The following is a 23,912-nucleotide window of genomic DNA, read 5'->3' on the forward strand; positions in this document are numbered from 1 at the left end:
TGATTTTTTTAAAATATTTATTTATTTATTATGTATACAATGTTCTGTCTGTGTGTCTGCCTGCAGGCCAGAAGAGGGCACCAGATCTCATTTCAGATGGTTGTGAGCCACCATGTGGCTGCTGGGAATTGAACTCGGGACCTTTGGAAGAGCAGGCAATGTTCTTAACCGCTGAGCCATCTCTCCAGCCCCCACTAGCTGATTTTTTTAATCAGATACCTCAAAGCCCAGATTTTTAAGAAGTCTATGTAAATATGACATCTATTTCTATGAAACTTACACAGCAATGTTCAGAGCATCACATGTTGAAAGCAATCTAGGAGCCCTTTAACACAGGGAGGGACACAGAGAAAGCGGTGTATGTGCACAGTGCAATTCTTTTCAGAAGCATGAAGAAAAACAAAGTGAGGACATTTGCAGGAAAATGGAAGTGACCAACAAGAACTACATTAAGTGCATTCAGATTCAGACAAATGCCGTATGTTTCTCTCATGTGCGGATCCACGCTATCACATAGTGCTCATGGAATGAGAAACTATATGCAAAGCTGCCTAAGGAAACCGAGAGGGCTGATGGGAGCAGGGGATTAAAAAAGGAGGTAGACTAGGATCTGCAGGGGAATCTGCTCAAAGTAAATTTACATTCTTGCATGAAAATAGTCTTATGAAAGTCATTTTAGTAAGGTAAACAATATTGTTTTCTTCTTAAAAGAGTCAGTCAGGTGACCAAATTATTTTTGAGAAAGGAAAACTAGGAAGTGGTTGTTATTTATTTAAGCAGAGTGGTGAAGGTGTAGGTTGTCACAGCATTTTCAGCATATAGCTGAGGATCACAGATTCAAGAACAGCAAAAGGGAACATATTATCTAAGCCTCTCTAATATCTGCACAATCAACTTTTTAAAAATCTGTTTTTGAGACAGGACTGCATTATATAGTCCATGTGACCCTGAACTCATTATGTGTCCAGGCTGGTCTCAAACTCAAGATTCTCCTGATGTAAACCTCTTGGGTACTGGTGTGTCAGGACAAACCTCCTTTTTTTAAATGTGAATTTTAAACACAGAGATATCCACTCCAGATGTGGAGGAGACATAGAAGATACAAATCAGTGGTGGTTGTATTACTTTGAGAAACCTGCATGGGAAATAGACATATCTACAAAAAACCATGAACAATGTAAGGCATAAATGAGAAATATTATACTTTTTAGCCAAGGCCTACATATCATGTTCATGTACTACAGTAGGTTTGATAGATATCGACTCAATCTCATGGTAAGCCAAGGAGGTGGATCTGGTGGAGAAAGATCATATGTGGTTGAGAAATCAGGCGGCCATTGCTAATCTCATTTCTCACATAGGACTTGAGAGGTCAAGTCCCTTATCCAGTGTGTTTCTCCAGTGTTACTGTGAGAAGCAGCAGCTGGTTCCAGTGGTCATACCTGTCCTTCTTTGGGTGTGCTGCCATGTCTGGACCACAGACACTGGAGAGATGAGGGAAGCAGAAAACTCAGCAAATGCAATAGCCAGGGGAGCCTCCAAAAAAAAAAAAAGTTTTTGTGAGTGTGATTCAGACAAGCAAGTAACTGTTGGCTCCAAGGCTTTCTGAGGCTTCCACTGCTAGCTGAAGACCTTCTGGCAGCTGGTGGTCCCTGGAAGAAGGAGAATGTTCTAACTTGCTCTGACCAAAGGCAATATGGGGAGGAAATGTCTTACTTTGCTTACACTTCCAGGTCACAATCCAACATTAAGGGAAGTTAGGGCAGGAACTCAAGAAGAAACCAAGCAGAAGCCATGGAGGAATGATGGTTACTGGCTCCTCTCTGGCGTGCTCATTTATTTTTCTTATATAACGCAGAACAAAATATCTAGAGATGGTGTTTATTACCCATGAAAAGCTCTGCCCTCCCACCTCAACCACGATGTCTGACAGACATGGCCACAGACCAATCCCATCAAGGCAATTCTTCAGTTGAGCTTCTCCCTTCCCAAGTGACTCTAGGTTGTATCAAATTAGCAATATCAAGACAGGGGGCCAGTTGTTTTTTGTTTTGTTTTGTTTCAATGGTGTGGCCCATGATAGCTTACCCATGTTCCAGGGGATGTAGCCAAGACCTATACATACATGGGGAATACTAATTGGACCCAAGGGGTTATTTTAGAAGAAGGAAGAAGAGGAGGAGGAGGAGGAGGAGGAGGAGGAGGAGGAGGAGGAGGAGGAGGAGGAGGAGAAAGAAAAGGAAGCGGGAGAGGGGTATGGAGGGAGGAGTGTATCCAGTAGTTGTTGAAGTAAGGGAGAAGGAGTGGTGTATAATATCTAGAAACATTGTATTCATATGTGAAATTAAAAATAATGAGCATTAGAAAGAACTCAACCTCCTTATGCTGTGTACAAATCTTGCCTCCAGAAACAGGCCAAGTCTATATTACTTTTTAATGTTTCTGTGTTAGGCATTTTATTATATTCTGAATACATAGGTACAGCTTCCTGGTCACAGTGAAACTTAGAGTTTAGTTGGGGGAAATAAACATTAGTGGAACCTCAACCCTGTTTCAATCCAAGTAGTAAATCTTTGGCTTTGTGGGCCTCATGAGGGCTATATTGTACACTTTCTTTGACTTTGTTTGTTCTTATAACCCCTCTAATAATTTACATTGTTATACTGTTACAGTTTTACAAACCATCCTTTGGTCTCTAGCCATCTAAAATCAAGCCAGGGCCTTCAAGATAACTCCAGTGCTGAAAGCATTTGCCATGTCAACCTAAAGACCTCAGAGAAGAACCACACAAAGACTGAAAGAAAGACCCTGCCCTCCAGACACAGGCAGTAACACAATCACACCCACACAGGTTCATTATAAACACCCGCGCACAACTACACAGAGAGACATGCAGTGATACTGAGTGAAATCTAAAATAAGCGTTTGCATGGATGAATAAATAGAAATCAAGCCTGCAGGCGAGAGCAAACACAGGCATTGAACAGCACACATTCTTAGATGATGATCAACGGAAAACCGAAGGAGGAGACAACCTCACCCCTTCACCACTCCTTTCTGTGCACAGGCTATTATCTAGTCTGGAAACCCTGTCTCATCCCACACTTTCTTCATCCAATTAGCTTCGTGTCTTCAAGGCTGAGCCACAAAACAGAAGCCTCCCTTTTGTCTATAGTGCCCAGCTGCGTTACAGAACGTATCTCACTGTGCAGCAATTGCCTATTGCTTGGCTGTCTCCTCAATTAAGCACTGAAAACATGGCAAGAAGAACGTGACTTATGTTTATTTCCAGCAAACAGCACCAGACTTGTCTGTTAATTAGACACTAAATCCACAAGGATGTAAGTGTATATGCGGGAAAAGGCACAAAGCCAGGCCAAGGAGAGGCTGTAGAATGTTCCATGCAGTTGAGGAAGTTCGTAATGGATTGCTGATAAAAGAGTATCTGTGGACAAAAATAAGCAGGGGAATAAATCAATCAAAGTCGAGTTTTAGGGACTAAAGGGTGTCCTGGAACGTTAGTGATCTTCCTAGCCATGCGAGACTACGTTCAGTGCTACTGCTGAGTGACAGTATGAGTCTCATCAGGGTCTTTGACCTACACAATGCCTCGTAAAGCTTAATAAATGTACTGAGGATAGAATTGTTTATATAAGAATTGGCAGTATACTGTTTGACTTTAAAAAATGAAGAGGTATTTTGGCTACTAAATCTTAAAATATCTTATTGTTGTTTATAGCATTAGGGATTGAACCCAGTGCCTCATCATATTATTAGGGAAGGGACCTACTACTGAGCTACACTCCAACCTTTTAAACATCACTTCAATGCATCTCATGATGACAGTTGCCATCGATGGTGGAGAACTGTCTCAAGGCAGACGCTACGCTAATACTTCCTACATCTTAGTGTATTCGGCTCCTCTTAAAAAAACAAGCAGACAAAAAAGCCAGGAGCCCACGCTTCCCCATGCTCTTGATAAATGTGTGATGTTGCATTAGTCAATAGCCTATCGGTTTAGACCAGGATGAGAGTGAGTCTGAGATGCTTCAAGTTTGTTTCTCACCGGGTGAAACCCAGGGCCTCATGAATTTTAGACAAATGCTTTACAACTGACACATGTCTTTAAAATTTGCTCTTTAACTCTAGGATTTGTAGGAAATCCAGGTGAAAAAGGAGACAGAGGCATTCCAGGGTTACCAGGTCTGAAAGGCTTTGAGGGACTGCCTGGGCCTCCAGGCCCTCCAGGTAAGGCTAACTCTTCAATAAAAACATCATTCTCTAAGCTTTCCTAGACTGAACTGTAATGAACATACTTCTAGACTTTGGCTAAACATAAACTCTACCCTGAAAGTGTTCCAGGAGAAAGTTGCTCTAAATTAAACAAAAAAGAAAGGGTTTGGTAGCTAGCATCTATCTAAATTAAACCAAAAAGAAGGTGTTTGGTATCTGGCATCTACTGCCTAAAATATAACTCACATGTGGTTCCATTTTTACCCTCAAAGTTTTATTTTTAATGTGTCAGCAACAAACATTAATTAATGCTCTAGTCATTTTCACTTTTGCATCTTCCTTTTGTAAACTGCGAAGTAATTTTAAGCTATTAAACTACTCTCCTACTCCCAGTAACCCCAATAGCAAGATGACTTAGACAGCAATTGCCCTTCGTTTGCTGCCAGAGAGATACTGCTGTGTGGTCGCTCAGAGGAGCCTCTGCTGACGTTGGTCCTAGGACGGCTCTAAGCAGGGCTAAATCCAGTTTTCCACATTCTGAGTCTCCAGACCTAGGGGGAGCCCTAGCTGAAGGAGAAAGGGCAGCGAGCTTAGCCAGCTAGCCTAGGTGTTTTGTGCTTATCTATTCCATGGAGCACCAGCTAATCTATCATCCTGTTATGACAAGCCCTTGAGCTCACAAGTCAGAACTGTAGACTGTTCTATGTCTTGGATTGTTCTAGTTTTTCATTTAATAGAAAATTCTGTACTTGTCCACTCATGCGAGCAGAAGATGTGTGCTGAGCCCAGGAGCTGGGTCGTAAGTGACTCTGTTTATTCTCAAGGCCCTAGAGGAGACGTGGGACGCAGTGGAAATCCTGGAGGACCAGGGCCAGGCGGCATGCCGGGAAGCATGGGGAACATGGGTGTGCCAGGTAACACTATGATCCTGCTATTATGAGCCACTGAGCTCATGACAAGTCACACTGTAGACATGCTGTGTTTCCGATTGTTTTGTTTTGTTCATTTAATAGAAAGTTTATGTTACTAAGTGTTGCTTTTAGACAAAGGACTAGATATGAGTGATAAGAATCTCTGTATGTTCTATAATAATCATACATTATATAGCTCAGAATTGTGAAAAACATCTTCTTAATGCTTAGGATACATGGGATACTTTAAGATTCTTCCTTCACTTGTTTTACCTGCATCTGTTCTCATTTCAGGCCCTAAAGGGAGAAAAGGAACTTTGGGACTACCAGGTCTAGCTGGAAGACCAGGCCTTCCAGGGAGTCGTGGTCCCCAAGGAGATAAGGGGGAACAAGGTCATTCAGAAGGTGCAAGGCCAGGACCACAGGGTCCAAAGGTATATAGACCACTGAAATAGTTACATTTTGGCAAAAGTGGAGGTCCTTTTTGGTTTTTTTTTTTTGCTTTTGTTTTTGTTTGTTTTGTTTTGTTTTTGAGACAGGGTTTCTATGAAGCTTTGGAGTCTGTCCTAGAACTAGCTCTTGTAGATCAGGCTGGCCTTGAATTCACAGAGATCCATCTGCCTCTTCCTCCTGAGTGCTGGGATTAAATGACAAGATTCAGTGTGGGCAGAAGAGAAAACAAGAGATTTCTATACAATCGGCAGTTATGATTTTTTTTTTTTAACATATTCCTATTTTGAAGCTAAGGCTGTCTCATGCTCTGAATTTGGGAAATTTCTCCATCCCTGCAGTTTAAGTGTGCTCCCAGTAGGGGGCAGTGATGAACGGCACACAGAAACTGATAGGGCAGGGTTTCTTTCCTCCAGTTACAAACTGTGGCTTTATCTCATATAAAATTTTTGTTCTTGCTTTTCTTTTCATGCAGAACTTTTACATTTGACATGCAAAATTCTTTGTCTTATTAATATATAATAAAAGGCATAGACTAAAATAACAATACAACATCATTAAAAGGTAAACAAGACCCTAAGATGCCTGTATGTATGTATCCTTGTAGTTGCAGATCTTGAAATGTTTTCACGTCATTGCACAGAAGTCTGTTGCCTTGTTGCAGTGATCCTTCTCAGGGCTTGTGTTCCACCAGACTGAGGCTGGCTAATAAAACACTGTATGTGTGGCAGCAACTGGACGCTTGAGTGCGGCTTGGTTGCTCTTTTAGGTTTATTTCCATCCAGTCTTTCTTTCTGCACTTAACACTAAGAAGCAGAGATGCACAGTACAGAGTCATTACAGACATTCCAGTGAGCAGAGCTTCTAAACATGGGACTCTGCTCCTCCCTGGGGAAATCTACAGCATCCCGAGGGACCCACTAATCTGGTGAATTGGACATTGAGTCCTTGAGTGCATGTGTTTGTAAAGGAAACAGATGTCTTTTGTCAGCTGTTCAAGGGTTAAAGCACTCAGAACATAAAGCTCTCAGAAGTCATCTCTATTGGTCCAGGAGATTAGCCCTTTCTCTCATACCTGCAATTCCAGTCCTTGGGAGACGGAGACAGGATGAACAGTGGTGAAGGTCACCATTGACCACACAACTTGGAGGCCAGCCTCAGACAGCCACATGAGACCCTGTCTCAAGGCAGCAATGAAGAACCATTGCTGTTATTATTTCCATCATCTGCAGTAGTCATTGTCAAAACGAGAAGGAAGTTTTTAGGCAAGACAAAGACTCAAGAAAAGGAACTCTCATTATTTGGAGCACAATTTTCCCCCTGATTTTAACTGGTTTTCAGAAAACCAGGGAGATGCCTTCCACTGGGGTATTTTCTCCAAGAGCAGTCCTATTTGGTTGGATTCTTGTTCGGCTCTCTACCAGCTCTGTCTAGGCTCAGAGTTTTGCAGGTAACAACCACATGGAACCTGCAGTGTTCTCCGTTGGCCTCAGGCTGGTTTTTAGCAGGTTAGGGGGTTGCAGTAAGAAGATAATACATTCCAGTCAGCAGGATGGAAACTTTGTAAGCCACCGTCAGCCGTGCATGTTCTGCAGTATCATCAATCTGAGAAACAGGCGTAATGAATAGTACATCCATGAAAGGATGTTTTTAAACATGCGATATGCATACATGTGCCTTTAAGCACTGTATCCGCAAGACACCTCTCTGCTTAGCCTGTTTCCTACTCCCTTTCAGTTGGCACAGTTTCTGTAATTTCCTACTTGTGTGAATTTTTTATACCTAACTCCCAGCTGGCCTCTGTGGTCCATGAAGGCAGGGGCTGTATGCATCATATATGGGCAGTCTGTCGTCACATAGACCGCGTGCTGTCCAGGACCCCATCTTGGTTAAAAGTCCTACTATTGCTCTTTTGAAACCCTCTCAGTGTCTTTAAAAAGAGGGAGAGCAACACTTGCATTTTGCATTGGCCCTCACAAAATGTGCAGCTAACCTAGTCCCATACATTCAGGGTCCTGGCCTGTAGCAGACACTCAGCAGGGCCTGCTAAATGAATAACTTACTTACTTCTAACCACATGTCCTGCTTATATGATAACTTTAAACGTGTTTAACTGAATTTAAGGGCGATCCAGGATTGCCAGGTGACAAAGGAAAAAAAGGAGAGAGAGGCCCACCTGGGCCACCTGGACAATCGGGACTTGCTGGACCTGATGGAGCCCCTGGGAGTCCTGGAAGTCCTGGCCACCCAGGTGAGCCCTGTTTTACAGTTTGGAAAGGTAGAAACGGTGAGGATAGGATGCCCCTTACCTTTTAGCACCATTTCTGTAAACAGAAAGCTACTTTTGATGTATAGTGATGTGGGGTTCCCCTGTAAATGCTGTGAATATGTTTTATGACCATTGGTTAGTAAAGAAGCTGCTCTGGGCCTACAGCAGGGCAGAATAGAGTAAGGTGGGAATTCCAATCAGATAAAGGAGGAAAGAAGGCGGAGTCAGGGAGACACTATGTAGCTGCCGAAGGAGAAATATGCCGGGAACCATAAGCCACAGCCTAGTGGCAATACATAGATTAATAGAAATGGGCTAATTCAAGATGTAAGAGTTAGTTAATAAGAAACCTGAGCTAATAGGATAAACAGTGTTGCAATTAATATAGTTTTTGTGTGATTATTTCCGGTCTGGGTGACCAGGAAGGAATGAACAGCTTCCGTGTACATACATACTATAACTGTTTTGATTCAACTTTTAACTTCAAATTCTACTGCACTAAAAATTGTGAATTAATCAGAAGCAGCCTCATTTTACTGTTAAGGGGACCAGAACCTAAACACCTGCTCTTGTAATCAAAACATCTGAAGTTCTGTCTCAAAAAATTCAGCCAAGAAGCCTGAAATGATATGATTCCCGCACAGTCTTAGATTAGAATAACATAGCTAGCAGGACTTGTAATGCATGCATAGACTGGGTAGCTTAACAGAAGCCTGTTTGCTCACAGTCTGGAAGCCAGAACTCTAAGACCAAAATGCTGGTAAGGCTCATTCTTGTGAGACCTTGGGGTGTGGCTAGAGCCACCATTTTTTGCCCCCCCCCCCCTTTTGTTTTCATCCTAATCTCTTACAAAGATGCCACAAGTGTTGGGCTGCAATCCTCACTTTTGTTTAGCTTTTTTAAAATTGCATTATTTATTTATTTATTGCATGTGAGTGTGGTATGTGTATGCTGCAGGATGCATGTAGAGGTCAGAGGACAACTTGGATAGGAACTTGTGGGAATCAGTGCATCCCTTCCATCATGTGGATCCCGGGGATCGAACTCGGGTTGTCAGGCTTGGCTGCAAGCGTCACTACCCATTTAGTTATATTGCCAGCCCCAATTTTTAACAACCATATTATGAAACACAATGGCATTCTGTGGTACTGGAGGTTAGGACTTTGATGTATAAATTTGGGGAAAATATAATTCCACCTGTAGTGTTATTTTAAATATTTTTTGCCTGGCCTAGATCTGGCTTAGACATTGATGTCCATGCTACCTTATAGCAGGTTTTAATTTTGTTTTATTAAAATCCATTGCTCAGCTAGAGATGAAGCTCAGTAGTGCAGCATTTGTCTCACGTATGTAAGGTCTTAGGTTCAATTTCCAGCCCTGGGAGGAGGAAGGAAAAGTGGGAAGAAAAAAATTATTTAATTAACCTGAAAAACAAACAAAAAACTTGCTGAACTATTTGGGTACAACTGCAGACTTACATAAAGATAGCATTTAACTGACATTTTCCAACACTGAGGCGTTCAATAGCTTGGAAGTTGGCTCCTGATCTTAGCAGCACATCAGATGCTGAACATTGTATCTGGGGTCAAACTCAGGTTGTCAGACTTGGCCACAAGCACCACTACCCACTGAGCCATCTTGTCAGCCCCAATTTTTAACAACCGTATTGCTAAATACAATGGCATTGTGAGGTGTTGGGTGTCGGGACTTCAACATATGAAGGGGATGACACCTATGTGATTTCCCAGGAGAAATGTCTGAGGTGACCTGGCAGGAATGTCTGTGAGGGCTGCCCGAGCATGGCTGATGGGAGGAACTGGCTGTTTCAGTGGCTGAGGGAACTACTACTCACATCTCAACGTTCTTTTTCTCTGCCCTTTCTCTGGATCTGCAGGGAATCCGGGTCCTGGTGGTGATTTGGGTCCTAAAGGAAAGAAGGGCTTCCCAGGCCTTCCAGGAAGCACTGGCCCTCCAGGTTTCATTTTAAAACTTATTCTGTCCCTTTGCCTGAAGAAAACACACTTCCTTCTTGAGGTTAGACTGTCTAACCGCTCCCATAGGATTCAGAACAGTGGGGTTGAAAACACCGCCTTTTTAATCAACATATCTACCAGTATAAAATACCATGTGGTCATCTCATGAGAGTATTAATTTGGGCATATATTTTTTTTTAATTTTATGCAGTTCCGCAAACAACGGTTCTGAAAACTCAGTACCTTTGAGCACTTTCCACCTATCTCCCCGGCATTCACCGTAGGCCATAGAAGGAAAGAGGCCAATCCAAACCACGTCATTGAAAAACATGATGTGGTTTGGATTTCTGTTTGTTTCAGGCCCTCCAGGATTCCTAGGACCTCCTGGACCAATGGGTATGAGAGGTAGCCAGGGCCGCGACGGAATTCCTGGTCCACCCGGAGAAAAGGGAGAAACAGGTACAGCTTCTGCAAGAGGGGGAGAGAGAGAGAGAGAGAAAGAGAGAGAGAGAGAGAGAGAGAGAGAGAGAAAGAAAGAAGAAAAGAAAAAAAGAAAAAGAAAAACAGCCTGGTGGTAGTGGTGCATGTCTTTTAGCACTCAGGAGATAGAGATAGGAGGGTCTCTGTGAGCTTCAGGCCTGGTCTACAAGGGCTAGTTCCAGGACTGTTACACAGAGAAACCCTGTCTCAGGAAACGAAAACAAAAATAAAAACAAAACCCAACATTTATTTACTTTGTGTGCATACGTGTATGTGCAAGGGTTCATTCATGCTGTGCCATGTGGAAATCAGGATGAACCACAGGAGCTGATTCTATCCCTACCCTACAAGGGTCCTAGGGGGTTGATTCTAGGTCGTTAGTCTGAGAGGCATGAGCCCTCACCCACAGAGCTACCTCACTGGCCCTTACTTTTAACATTTGATCCACTGGTTTATTAATAACATTTTAATTCCACGTGACTCAAACCATTGTTCGCTGGTAGAATGGATGGTCTCTAACACATTCTCAGCATGCACCAATTGTACTTCCTTCATATATATGATGTACTAAGATGAATTGAATGTTGATATACCCAAATTACCTCTTCCAGGCTTGCTGGGGGCCCATCCAGGCCCAAAAGGGAGCCCTGGTGTTCCAGGTAGGCACTTCTTCTTCCCTGATCTTAACTGAATCTAGTTCTCTGTTTTTGATTTACCAGACAATGTAACTTGGCAAGTGAAAGATGCCCTCATGGTGGCATTAAGTATTTAAGGTCTTAGTAGTCAATTAAAACTGTTTATTATCACAACGAAGGAAGGAATCCAAAGCTGTGACTTGGCTTTGGGGATCTCCCCTCTGTGAAAGTTTGTAAAGATAAAAAGAATTTGTATATCTTTGTTTTGCTGTTGTTGTTAGTTGGTTGTTTCAATGAATTGACTCCTAAAAGGATGCAGGGGGAGCTGGTTTCCCTCTGAGCATCCTATGTTGAGACACAGTGGTAGTGCTGCCCCTTCCCACTTTGATTCCAGCCCCTGCACTGAGCTTGGGGTTCATGCTATGGTTTGTCAAGGGCTACGCTGTACCTCTCTCAACACCTGAGACATGACGACTTATCTAACATGTTCCTCAAAGTCTATGTTTTTTTTTTTTTTTTTTTTTTTTTTTTTACCAACTGCAGGCATGCCTTTCTCAGGCTAATGTCATAAGAGAAACAGACTCTTTGATCTCTTTTCCATCTTATAGAGAAAGAAGCCAAGAGAGACAGCAGATCGTCTGTACCTTTGAGTGGTCTTTATCAGCCTTGTCTATAGGAGTGTTTCAAGCATCTACTACACTTTATTCATAACGAATGATGTCATGAGAACCCGCAAAGGACAGGTTGATGTGGAACTGGACTGGGCTGCAGTTGGAGTGGAGACAGGAGCTGCTCCTTTCCCCTTATTTCTTAATGACTTGATTGTCCTTTTGGTCAATCTCAGTATTCATGCACCTTCCAGAGCCTTCCAACTCTGACGAGCATAGGGCCTTTCCCTCTCCCAATGTCTTGTAGTAGAGTTGTAGGCAAAGGAAACGTTTCTGTTCATATTGTTAGGCTAAGCTCAAAACTGGGAGGAAATGTATTTGCATTACTTTGGATTCGACTGCAAATAAAATTTCAAAAAAAATCACACCTTAGACAAAAAAAAAACAAATAAAAGCTTTAAATTAAAAATAACAGATAGTCCAGTCATGTAAATGATCACGTGCCTCAATACTTCTGGGATAACAAAACATGAAGAGTTCGTTGAAACTTGGAGTATGGGAATTGGCTTAATTAGTTTATTCTCCAATATGCTTAAAAGAACTCATATTAGACAATAAGGAATCATTTCAACAAAAAATGTAATAGAAAATCCATAATATGAGTGTGTGAGGTCACTGCGGAGCACAGACAACTGAAGTCTTCTGACCGCCTTCTCCCACAGCATAAACTACAGGCACCATAGACTAAAGGCTGTGGACACACAACAGACGACAGCTTAGCATCCACCAGTTTCATTTCCTTTATCACCCCAGGTCTTTACTCTCCAACAGTGCTCTGCCCACGACTTTCCTCCAGTCACCGGCCTCACCCTCACTTCCAGAGTCATGCATTTCCTCTCAAGAATACCACAGAGGGAACTGGAGAGATGGCTTAGATGTTAAGAGCACTTGCCGTTATTGTAAGGACATGGGTTCAGTTCCTAGCATGCACATAATGGCTCACAACCAATACAACTCGAGTTCCAGGGGATCTGACGCCCTCTTCTGGCCTCTCTGGACACTAGACACACACATGGAGCACATACACACATGCAGGCAAATCACCCATACACAAAAAAATAAAATACATAAGTCATTTCTTAATTTTAAGAAAAACAGAGATGGAAAAAGGAGAGGTTGTTTTCAATCTCTACTACATCTTTGATCCAGGAATGTCAAGGCAGAGTTTTTGAAGGTTTGCTGAGATGGTAAATAATACCTGGTACTAAGCTGTGACCTTTCTGGGGTCGTCTTTCACATCTCTTGCTATGTTTATCCCTCCTGGATGCAGTATCATGGCTATGGGGAAGATTTATTCAGGAAACTGAGCAGGAGTATAACTTCTCTGTGTCTAACAATTCCAAGTACACATCACTACCCTGACATTTCACTTTTCTCTGCTCTACTGAATTATCTATAAATAAATAATGTTGCTCTAAAGATTCACCAAATAATGAGTGTGGCTTACGTCTGCATGACAGCTTAGATCTTATATCGTGCCTTTTGTCTCCATGTTAACTAAATGTATCTTTTTAAGAACTGAGCTATGACAGGTGTATTTTGACTTTAAAATTAAGCAATGAGAGAGTGGGAGATGGCTCAGTCAGCATGAAGCATGCAGGATCTGAAATACCAGCACTTCAGAAGGCTGAGACATGCAGATCCCTGGAATCTGGTAGTCAGTTACTCCAGACAAATCAGTGATCTCTAAGTTCACTGAGAGAGAATTTTCATTAAAATAAGACACAGGAGCATGAAACACACACACACACACACACACACACACACACACACACACACCAAATAAAATAAGACAACAAAGATTAGTAATTGTATAGTGATTTTTCCTAGATCAACGCCTAGGCCAAGGAAGACCTACAATTTTGTTCTTCAGCCTCTTTTCTAAAAAGGCAAATAAATTATGAATTTAAACATTTTCAAAGAAAGTGCCTATATTACTGAAGCTAACCACACACTATAAACCCAACCGAGCCTTTTTCTTTTGCAGGTGTCAAAGGCGACAAGGGAGCTCCAGGCTTGCCTGGCCTCCCTGGCAGGAAGGGGACCATGGGAGATGTTGGACCTCAAGGACCCCCAGGCATCAGTGGACTCCCAGGACCACCAGGTCTACCTGGGGCAATTGTCCCTGGCCCAAAAGGAAACAGAGGTCTTCCTGGCCTAAGAGGAAGTCCAGGTATGAAAGTCACATTTGACATCAGAGGTTGTCTTCCTCATATTACCTCAGAGCTTCTTGTCTCGTTTCATTTTCTTCACTTTTCTCCTATCCCTGACTCTCATGACCCACTCTCCTGAATCTCTTACTGGCAACTCTAATGGGCTCTTTGTGAATCCAGGAAAGCCAGGTCCCCCTGGACCTCCAGGACTTATCGTAAAAGGCATAAAAGGTGACAAAGGATTTATGGGCCTACCTGGCCCCAAAGGTCTACCTGGAACTGTAGGCGACATGGGCCCACCAGGGCACCCGGTGAGTGTGTAATGTTATTAACACTTGTGACTTACTGTTGTTATACTGCAGCCATATTGTATATCTCAGTACTGGTCATACCTGTCCACTCTTCATGACCTATTAACTCTGGTGAACTGTTGTGCATGATCAGCTGCACCCGGAATACCAGATATTCACTACTGATGACACATCTGTGTGGTCTGTGATGACACATCTGTGTGGTCTGTGATGACACATCTGTGTGGTCTGTGATGACACATCTGTGTGGTGCTGTGATGACACATCTGTGTGGTGCTGTGATGACACATCTGTGCTGTGATGACACATCTGTGCTGTGATGACACATCTGTGCGGTGATGACACATCTGTGCTGTGATGACACATCTGTGCTGTGATGACACATCTGTGCTGTGATGCATTCAAGATCCCACAGAGGCCAGGAAATCAAAAAATTTTAAGGGCTGCAAAGATTTCACCTCTACAAAAGGCCTTTAACTCATGGATCTACAGGGCATAAACCTCTGACACTTGCTTATTTAAACTCAGGGAAAAAAATTAAACACCTGGTGGTTGACAGCTGCCTCAAGATGGGTACCATTTTTGATGGTACCATATTCATTTGCTTTCTAAATAACCTTTGCTAGCCTATAAATATGTCCATTTTATACCCACCACATAGCACCAATGTTTGAATGTAATTTCCATGTCTTCCTATTATTTTATACCTGGTTCTAGGAGATTTGTAATAACTTCTTCTGTGTCCTACTGGGCAACAATTCCAAGCACACATCACTACCCAAGTTTGCTTTTCTCTGCTCTACCGAATTATCTACAAATAAATAATGTCCTTATAAAGTTCACCAAATAATAACTGTGGCTTATGTTTGCATGACACTTTAGATCTTATATCATACCTTTTGTCTATATGCCAGCTAAGTTTTTTTTTAAAGAACCGAGCTATGACAGGTATATTTTTACTTTTAAAATAAAATGATGAAAGAGCTGAGAGAATGTTTTGTTGTTCATCAGCCTTTCTTCTACCCTGAATATACCCCAGCTCAACAGTAAGATCCTTTAAAAAATGAAGCCAGCAGTAGAAAAACCATGGAGTAAATAAGAGCTAAGTCCCCCAGTGAGTGGCTAAGAGAAAGAAGTGTCTCACTGACCCAAACGTTACCATTTTAGGAATTCAACCTAAAATTCCCATGGCCACTCAGCTGACTCATGGCCACACTGGTAATTACACGGAGCTTAGAGTCGGCTGGGCTCACAAGACATTTCTTCAAACCTTCTGCAATGTTGTTGTAGAAATAATCTTCCTTCCCAGAGAGAAGTCACTCCACATACCTATAAATTAATAAAGGAAAAGGCTTTTTACTGGCACGTGTTCGACCCTATCTAAGGCCCAAGAGAAGCTTGTCTCCAATAGAAGGTTTTACTAGTTTATATACACCTTACACTTATGCATTTCACATACGCTATCATCTATCCCACTCCAAAAACAACAAGGGAAGAAACAAACTACATACAAAAACACCTCTCCAGTCATGGCTCCAGGTTACACTTTGAACAACTTAAGCAGAGACCAGAGACTATAAATCTGGCTATGTAGGCAAATGGGAGATTTCTATAGCAAAGATATTGCTAGAATTATTTCAAGCAAACCAGTGTTGTACTGTTTTTTCAAATAGTTGTTACCCAGGTTCATCTTGGCCAGCTGACAAAATTATGCTTTTCTCAAGGAGAGAACCAGGGACTTTTTGGACTTGTAACTCCCGCTGCCCCTCCCCTTGAGCATCCTGTTAGAGGCATATTCTTTGGTGAAAAGCCTAATATCTGGTCAGTCTTGGTGAACATTTACATCCTAGCATCATCAATCTTGCTCACCTCTAACAGGCCTGGTTAGCAACTTCTCTTTGGTGTAGTTCAGAGAGAGCATTCCTTCAGCCAAATTCTACCTTATGTGATAAATGTCGCCTAAGAAAATCTACTAGTAAATCTTTTACGACACCAATTCTATTACTTTGAGTTTCTCCTCTATCAGTGTTTCTTCCACAGTTTCCTTGTTTAGCTTTGTGCCATTGGTGTTTGAGATGCAAGCACAGGACTTTTACATTTACCTCCAATGATGTCATCCTGTTCTCTGGCCAGCTCCTGGGCTTCCAGCCCAAGACCTCTCATTTCTGAGCCTCTCCCTCAACCTCTCCCACCTCTCCCGAATTCTCTTAGTGACCCATTCAGTAAGCCCATTTCTGTTTTCCTCGGTCTCTTAGAAAGAGGTGTTGGATAGGCAGCTGTGGTTCAATACTCATTATGGAGTGTCTGCCCTGTTCCAGTCAAAGCATCCTAACGTGAAGGAGGCAGACACTGAGGCGTGTCATTCTCACACTGCACGCTAAGTGGAAAGGTGAGGAGCTGAAGGAATACAGGGAGGACACGTCATTTCCTCTGTGAAATGCGCTCAGGGCCTGAGTCTGAAAAGATGCACACCAGTTATCCAGGAGGATCCAAAAGGCAAGGATGAAGGCTAAAAGGCCTAAAGACACTGTGCATGTGTACAAACTGAAGGCAGGGGTTGACCTTGAACCAAAGATCAGAGGCCTGAAAAGAGGTCATGAAGGTCTCATTTACTAGACTAAGACACAATACATCACAGCTGGACAGATGGCTCAGTGGCTAAGAACAACTGTTGTTCTTCCAGGGGTCCTGGCTTCAGTTCCCACCACCCACATCAGACAGCTCATAACCACCTTGTCTTTGTTAGAGTTTTATTGTTGTAAAGAGAGACCATGACCATTGCAACTCTTAGAAAGGAAAATATTTAATTGGGACTGACTTACAGTTTCAGAAGTTAAGTTCATTATCATCATGGCAAGAAGCATAGTGGCTTGCAGTTAAGACATGGTGCTGGAGAAGGAGCTAAGAGTTCTGTAGCAACCACTGTGACCACAAAGACACAGTGAAGAGAACACATAAATATACAGACTCTATGACCCAACCCACCACCCCGCCTTTAATACCCACACTAGGGGTGGATATGGAGGTTCTGAGGCATGGATACTAATAGAAACTGTGTAAAACTCTTTTAATCTCTTTTGTTATTTAGTTTCTAGAATCTACTTTCTGAGATATTATCACCTCCATCCAGTCTGTAGATGTCACTCATGTACCCTCTGATGCTCTGGAAGGTCTCGTTATTGATCTGATGATCACATCTAAAGTTCTCCCAGGGACACTGGCAGATAGAAAGTCCAGTCTGTAAAGAGGACTTGTCTTAATTCTTTGAATGGTTTCAAGGTCATTTCCAAAGGGAAAATGATTCAACTTGAGGGATGTCCTGATAAGCAGACTCTTAAGAAGTCCCTCTCTGCACAGAATGACCTCCCTTGCCACCCGAGGGCTGACCCTGGTATCTGACTCTCCTTAGCTACATTTTACTAAAGAGAACAGGCAGTTGTCAGAAGCCTGAGTCCCTGAGCACAGGGTTCCCTTTCCTCTCTCTCTTCTTTTAATCTCAGACCACATTGTGTCAGCAAACGGACTACTGTCTTTTTCCTCTGGAGGCAGCTGACTCTAAAGCAACCTGCGTTATTCCTGGCACTTTATTCACGATTTTAAGTTCATTGTTTTCAATAGCATTCTATCTCAATTTCTAGGAATAATGGGAGTAGAACTAAAGTATTTCTCTTTTCAGAAGCCCTGCCCCTTTCTTCTCTCAGGGCTGTCCTTGAGTGTCTCTTACTCCCACAACAATGTGAGCTCCTTCTACTTAGCAGGCTCAACCTCTACCCTTACTCTCCACCCCACTCCCATCTCCAGACAGTTTCCTTCTCTGCCACCCTCATCAGGAGGAATTTAGAACACTGCCAGTTTAGCAGAACGACACTTGGGTTCAACAATGGCTCTCATTGTGTTCACAAAAATCACAGGTTTACTCTTCCTGAAATGACCTGAAATACAGGGCAGTTCCATTTAAATGCATTCAAAGCTAAAACAGTGTACACTAACATTGGATGTTAGTGTTTCGTGTGTGCGAGTATGAGAGTGTGTGTGAGAGAGAGAGCATGTGTGTGTGAGCGTGTGTGTGTGCATGCGTGTGCGAGCACATGTGTGTGTGTGTGTGTGTGTGCATGTGTGTGTGTTGTTTCAAATAGTCCTAAGAACTCTAAGGAGTATAAGAGCTATAGATAGGCAAAATACTGAACTGACAGGTAAAAGTGATATCTGTTAATTTCTCCTTATTCTTATCCAATATAAAGTTATATCTTTTGCTTAAAAAATAATCTGTTATGAGTGTTGTGTTTTTAAAACTTTGTGGTTCTGCTCCTTCCCCTTGCTCAAATATAGGGAGCACCGGGTATCCCAGGTCTTCCAGGTCTCCGAGGTGATCCGGGATTCCCTGGATTTCCAGGCATAAAAGGTACTATTTTGACACTGTTGCTCTTACAGATACAGTCACTGCTACTCAGATCACATCTGTAACTCTGCACATCATTGGCCACAAGAGACAGTGAGGAATGGTACAAACAGGACCGTGGGGTGAGGATCTACAAACAGAATTTCAATGTGAACACTCCACTAGCACCTGAACCCACAGGGCTGAGATAAAATCTACAGCATAATAATGAAAACTATAAGAAAATTAGAGACAATTGAAAGTGTTACCTTTGGGTTTTTTTTAATGTATTGGGATGAGGGGTGGCATACTACATCAATATTCACAGCATTATTTTTAAGACTTTGGCTCTCTTCAATCAATTTCATAATTTAGAAAGCTAAAAACATCTAAAACAGCAGCCACCAGACCATTAGTGTGGGTCAAGTGAATTTTTATGTAGATTGTGTTTTATGCAATGTATTTATTTGTAGTATAAGGACTGACCCCAAAGCTTCATCAGGACTCTATAACTGAAACCCAAACAATTATAATCTTACTGTGATATGCCAGTAAAGTATGCTTGTAATTTCAGCACTTGGGAGGCAGTAGGAAGAGGATCCCCAGAAATTCAAGGCCAACCTGCTCTATATTGTGGATTCCAGGCCTCCCAAAGTTATGCAGTGAAATTCAGCCCCAGGAGTGGGGGTGGGGGGTATCTACAACCTAATGCAAATTTTTAAAATTTGTTTCATTGTTTAACTGTCTACTCCCCCCAGTATGACTTTCGTAAGGGCAGGGATCTCTTATCACAGGCTGTAGAAATACTAAAGAACAATTGGATCCACACGAACAAGGCCAAGTTTCCATGCAGGAGAACTGTTTCTAGGTTCAAACGAGGACCAGGTGGGCTTTAAAACATCTTTTTAGAGTTTCTTCAGATTCCAGACTTTTAAGGAGCAGTTATCTGACGATGAATCTTTATGAGTGTTGGTGAGGTGCCCCACTGGGTGTGGGTCAGGTGAATATAGTCAGGCCTTCCTGAGCAAAGTTAATGACATCATCTTCACAAGTTTCAGAAAAAAACACGGCCAGTGGAAAAGCATATAAAGGCTCCACTAAAGCGAAGCATCTTTCAATGCTTTAAGTATTTAGAGGTAAGCAGGAGGAGATTCCTACAGCCAACCCTGTGATATCTCCCACGGGACACAATCAGTTAGCTTTCAGAATCAAACCCCTGGTTTGGATCTACTATGAGATTTCACTACTTTATTTGGAAAAAAGTTCCATCACCAAAATATTTAGGTTGCTTCTCATAGTCATAAGAAAACATTCATACTTTCTTTCATTTCTCAGAGTAAACGGACAATTTCTAAAGTAGTTGTCAGGTAACTTTTGGTGCAGTAATTAATTATTTTGTTTGTTTGTTTGTTTTCTCTGTTTTGCTTTCTTGAGAGAGCCTTAAACTTGCAGTCAGTCCTCCTGCTTCTGTCTCTCAGGTGCTGGGACTAATGACCAGCAGCCTAAGTCCAACCAAACTATATTTCACCTATTGGTATCATATTTAATATTAAAATATCTTAAGTAAGTAGATGCGATGCTGTTGTTTTGAGACAGGGTCTCTCTATGTAGTATTGACTGTTGTTTTGAGACAGGGTCTCTCTATGTAGTATTGACTGTTGTGCAACTTGCTATGTAGACCAAGCTAGTGTCACACTCACAGAGACCCACCTGCCTCAGCTTCCTGGTGCTGGGATTAAAGGCTACATGCCCAGTCCATGTCTATGCACCTTAATAGTCTTTGAAGGAGTATTTCTCCAAATTGATGGATATTTCTTGGTCACCTTTTATTATCTGTATAAAAGATTATGAATGGAAGTGAAATGTTAACCATTTTGCTACCTAATTAAATGTATATGAGAATTTCTGATATAATGAACTCTGGGCTATCTGTACAGCTGGAACAAGATTTAAAAAAAAGTAGGTAACATAGAAAACTAAACGTAAAAGATCATCAGGAGGTCTTAACATGGGTTCAATAGGACCTCATAACTTACTTGAATAGTCCATTGGTTCCTGAACTCAAAAAGTGAACTCTCAGGAACACTCCCCTGTGACTAGTAAAATATAAGGTTTTCCCCCCTTTGTTTCTTTCTTCCTCTTCATCCTCCTTAGGAGAGAAGGGTAATCCAGGATTTCTTGGATCAATTGGACATCCAGGACCCATTGGGCTGAAAGGACCACCTGGTAATTATATCTATTTCTCTAGTATTGTTCTCTCTAAAGGAACGGTAGTTTCGTGAAGCCATCTTCTCATTGTGTTTATGTTAATAGGTGAACGTGGAAAACCTGGTACACGTAAGATCATCTCCCTTCCGGGAAGCCCAGGGCCACCCGGTCCACCTGGACAGCCAGGAATGAAAGGAGATCCTGGGTCACTGGGACTGCCTGGAATCCCAGGTGCGAGACTGGCCTCAGTGACCTGGAGCCTTAGTAATGGGTGAAGGAAGAAAATCCGTGAAGCATTTGGCAAGCAGACAAGAGAACTCCACAGAAAACACCAAACACTGCAATGTTTTGTACAATCAGTTTAGGACTGGGCTCATTTACCCTTGATCAGCAGGGAAAAAAAAAGAGTTTAGACCCTTATACAAGCCTCTGGACATGGTACAGAGTAGGGGAAAAAACACTCCTTAAAAGGCTGCTTTGTTTTGATAAGGTATTATATCTGTCTCTGGCAAATGCCAGTTCTCGGGTTCAGGTTTGAAATGAATGCCTAACTACACCCACATTCTGCATATGTGGATGCATCTAATAATTTGTATAGCCAGGTGTTAGGAAAAAATGACTTCAAAACCTTTCCAGAATACTGAGATTTGGACATTGAACCTAACCTCTCACATATTAGCATATTGGAAAAGACTTTTGAACAGGACTTTTGTTTTCTAAGTTTGTCTGAATCACACGAGAGATAAGAAAGGTATTATTGGTTTGATCACTCCATGGGCATTGTGAATTCTGAACAAAACAACACAAGGCAGCACACACTTTCATATATTCATAGTTTCTTAAGGCATTCTGGGAAGTCGGTGAGCACAATGACATGTTTGCTCAGGACTAAAGGCCTTCCTAGGATGTCAAACACGGCTGGTGATACTGAAAAAGTCCTATGCTTCGTCAGATGGGTGGCAGCCTGACCTCTTATTCTAATATGATAGCATGTCATACAACACTGCCTTTTGCCTAGGGCCCTGTGGACCAAAAGGTAAACCAGGCAAGGATGGAAAACCAGGATCTCCAGGAGCAGCTGGTGAAAGAGGCAACAAAGGCTCTAAAGGCCAGCAAGGTAAACACGCAGCTTGCCTCCCTTTCCGAAGCAGGATTGTGTCAAGGTTCAGAGAAGACTTACTTATGCTTGTGAGTGATCATGTGACTGTAAGAAAGAGCGAGCATTCTGGAGCTTCTGGTGAGTGCTATTGTTCAGATTAGAACAAAGGCAGGGTGCCATCTGCTCATTAGGAAGGAAGAAGAGTCACAAATGGCTGGACTATACCATCCATTCTGCCTTGAGCAAATGTACTCTTCATTTTTAGTCACAGCGTAAATCTTTGGCTATGAACAAATAGAACGGAGGAGGCACTAGTTAGTAACCTATTTTCAGAAAGGCAAATTGTTCCTTAATTACCTACAGGTGTTCTGTTGGCTAATAGTTTCTTACAGGAGCTGTGTGACCTGGACCAGCAGGGGCTCTTCAGTGACAGGATCCTAAGCGGGAGGGCCAGGAGATCAGAAGACAAGAAGATAGGAAAGTTTGGGATAGAGAGGTCTTACATAATCTATGTCTTATGCCAGGCAAGCTGGTTAAGAAGTACAGCACCTGATGTACCATTTCCAGGGGAGAAAGGGGACCGTGTGGGTGAAAAGATATCATTATAACAGGAGGACTAGAGGGAAGCTAATCAACCTATATCACTCAAGGAGAACACAGGATACCTGAAGGGCATCAGGGATTGAGCACAGGGCAGCCTTGGGACTGATAGCCTTAGCTCCTTAGCATGGGAAAAATTTAGTTCTCAGGATCCTAAGCCACAGCTTCCCCAAGGTCCTCACCCCAGATCAATATGGCTCTGCCAGGTATATCCTGGGTTTTAGAGAAAGAACTGCGTTCCTTTTCCATAGGTCAGGGTCTCAGGGAAAAGCGCTCAAGGCCCTGGCCCCAGGCTTTTACTGATTCTGTCAAGTGTGTTTCTGGTTTAGAGAAGGAGCTATGTTCCTGCTTTGTACATTAGTGTTTCCTTGGCTTGGTCTGGTTCTCAATAAGTACATCATGCTAACTTGGGGTTTTTGTCTTTTGTAAACATCATAAATGCATGTTTGCTTGTTTGTTTGTTTTTTAAATGATACCTTGACATGAATAGAACAACTTTGCTTCCTTATTTAGGAAAGTCACCTCTTAACTATACTATTTTGAATGCAAGTAGTTACTCAGGTGTATATTCTGTTTAAAAAAAAGTCTCTTAAATATAATGTTCTACTTAGAATATAAGCTATGTATCTAAGTCTACCTTGTGCAAAAGTTTCAAAGTACCCCTCTGGAAAATACTGAAATATCTAACTGCCTAAGATTACTGACTTTATTAATGAAAGCATAACTTCTATGTATGATTTCCCAGCTAGACTAGGCACTTCAATTCAAATATGATACTATAATATTAATTGTAATATTAACTGTGGGTTACTTTTCATCTAGTGTTGCTAGGAATCTACATTAAAGAACACAATTTGACATCATTCATAATGTGCTTTTGTAAATGGTTTTATTAATTTATACAAATTTTCCTATTATCAAAGCTGTATTTTATGAGGTGACAGTAAGCATAGGATACTTCAAATCAAATTGTGCTGGGAATTGATTAGAAAATAGTTAAAACTATAGAGGCCTCATAGGATTGATACAAGGATTCAAGCTTAGATTTATAAAGATGCAGTATAGAGTTTGGGTAGTGCGTATGAACATGAAATCTTTTTGTGTGTGTGTAGGGGGGGGCACAATTTGAGATAGGGTTTCTCTGTATGTGGTGCTGGTTGTCCTGGAACTCACTTTGTATATCAGGCTGGTCTTGAACTCAAAGAGCTCTGCCTGCCTCTGCCTCCCAAGTGCTGGGATTAAAGGTGTGCACCACCACTGGCTGGCTGCATGAGCATGAAATCTTACCTCCAGTTTCTGCCCTGCTCAGCCAATCATTTCACAGTTGCCGTGGAGACACTAGAATGCATCTTCTGCTTAAGGTCCATATTAGTTAGCTTTGCATCACTGTGATGAACATCCTCAAGAGAGGCAACTTAAGGGAGGAAAGATTTCTCACCAACAGGAAAGGTACAGCAGTGAGGACACCTTGTGACAACAGAAGCAGCTGTCACCTCTTCGTGCGTCAGCAGGCAAATAAAACTAGACTTACTAGCAGGTCAAAT

The 23,912-nt window shown here is 42.1% G+C and overlaps 1 protein-coding gene across 1 annotated transcript in view; it reads left to right on the forward strand.

Annotated features, from left to right (window-relative positions):
- The window catches only part of Col4a3 (collagen type IV alpha 3 chain), a 127,342-nt gene that overhangs the window by 98,254 nt on the left and 5,176 nt on the right, over window positions 1-23,912 (forward strand). The window contains exons 35-47 of the mRNA XM_041649675.1: window positions 4,150-4,248; window positions 5,058-5,147; window positions 5,439-5,578; window positions 7,719-7,845; window positions 9,758-9,838; window positions 10,197-10,295; window positions 10,928-10,975; window positions 13,607-13,792; window positions 13,953-14,083; window positions 18,413-18,485; window positions 20,616-20,687; window positions 20,775-20,900; window positions 21,688-21,786. Of these exons, the coding sequence (XP_041505609.1) occupies window positions 4,150-4,248; window positions 5,058-5,147; window positions 5,439-5,578; window positions 7,719-7,845; window positions 9,758-9,838; window positions 10,197-10,295; window positions 10,928-10,975; window positions 13,607-13,792; window positions 13,953-14,083; window positions 18,413-18,485; window positions 20,616-20,687; window positions 20,775-20,900; window positions 21,688-21,786 (1,371 nt within the window). The remainder of the gene's footprint in view (window positions 1-4,149; window positions 4,249-5,057; window positions 5,148-5,438; window positions 5,579-7,718; window positions 7,846-9,757; window positions 9,839-10,196; window positions 10,296-10,927; window positions 10,976-13,606; window positions 13,793-13,952; window positions 14,084-18,412; window positions 18,486-20,615; window positions 20,688-20,774; window positions 20,901-21,687; window positions 21,787-23,912) is intronic.

The sequence above is a fragment of the Microtus oregoni genome, unplaced genomic scaffold, assembly GCF_018167655.1.
Source record: "Microtus oregoni isolate MIOR12 unplaced genomic scaffold, Mior012 000004F_ref0000308, whole genome shotgun sequence".
In the NCBI taxonomy this organism is placed as follows: Eukaryota; Metazoa; Chordata; class Mammalia; order Rodentia; family Cricetidae; genus Microtus; species Microtus oregoni.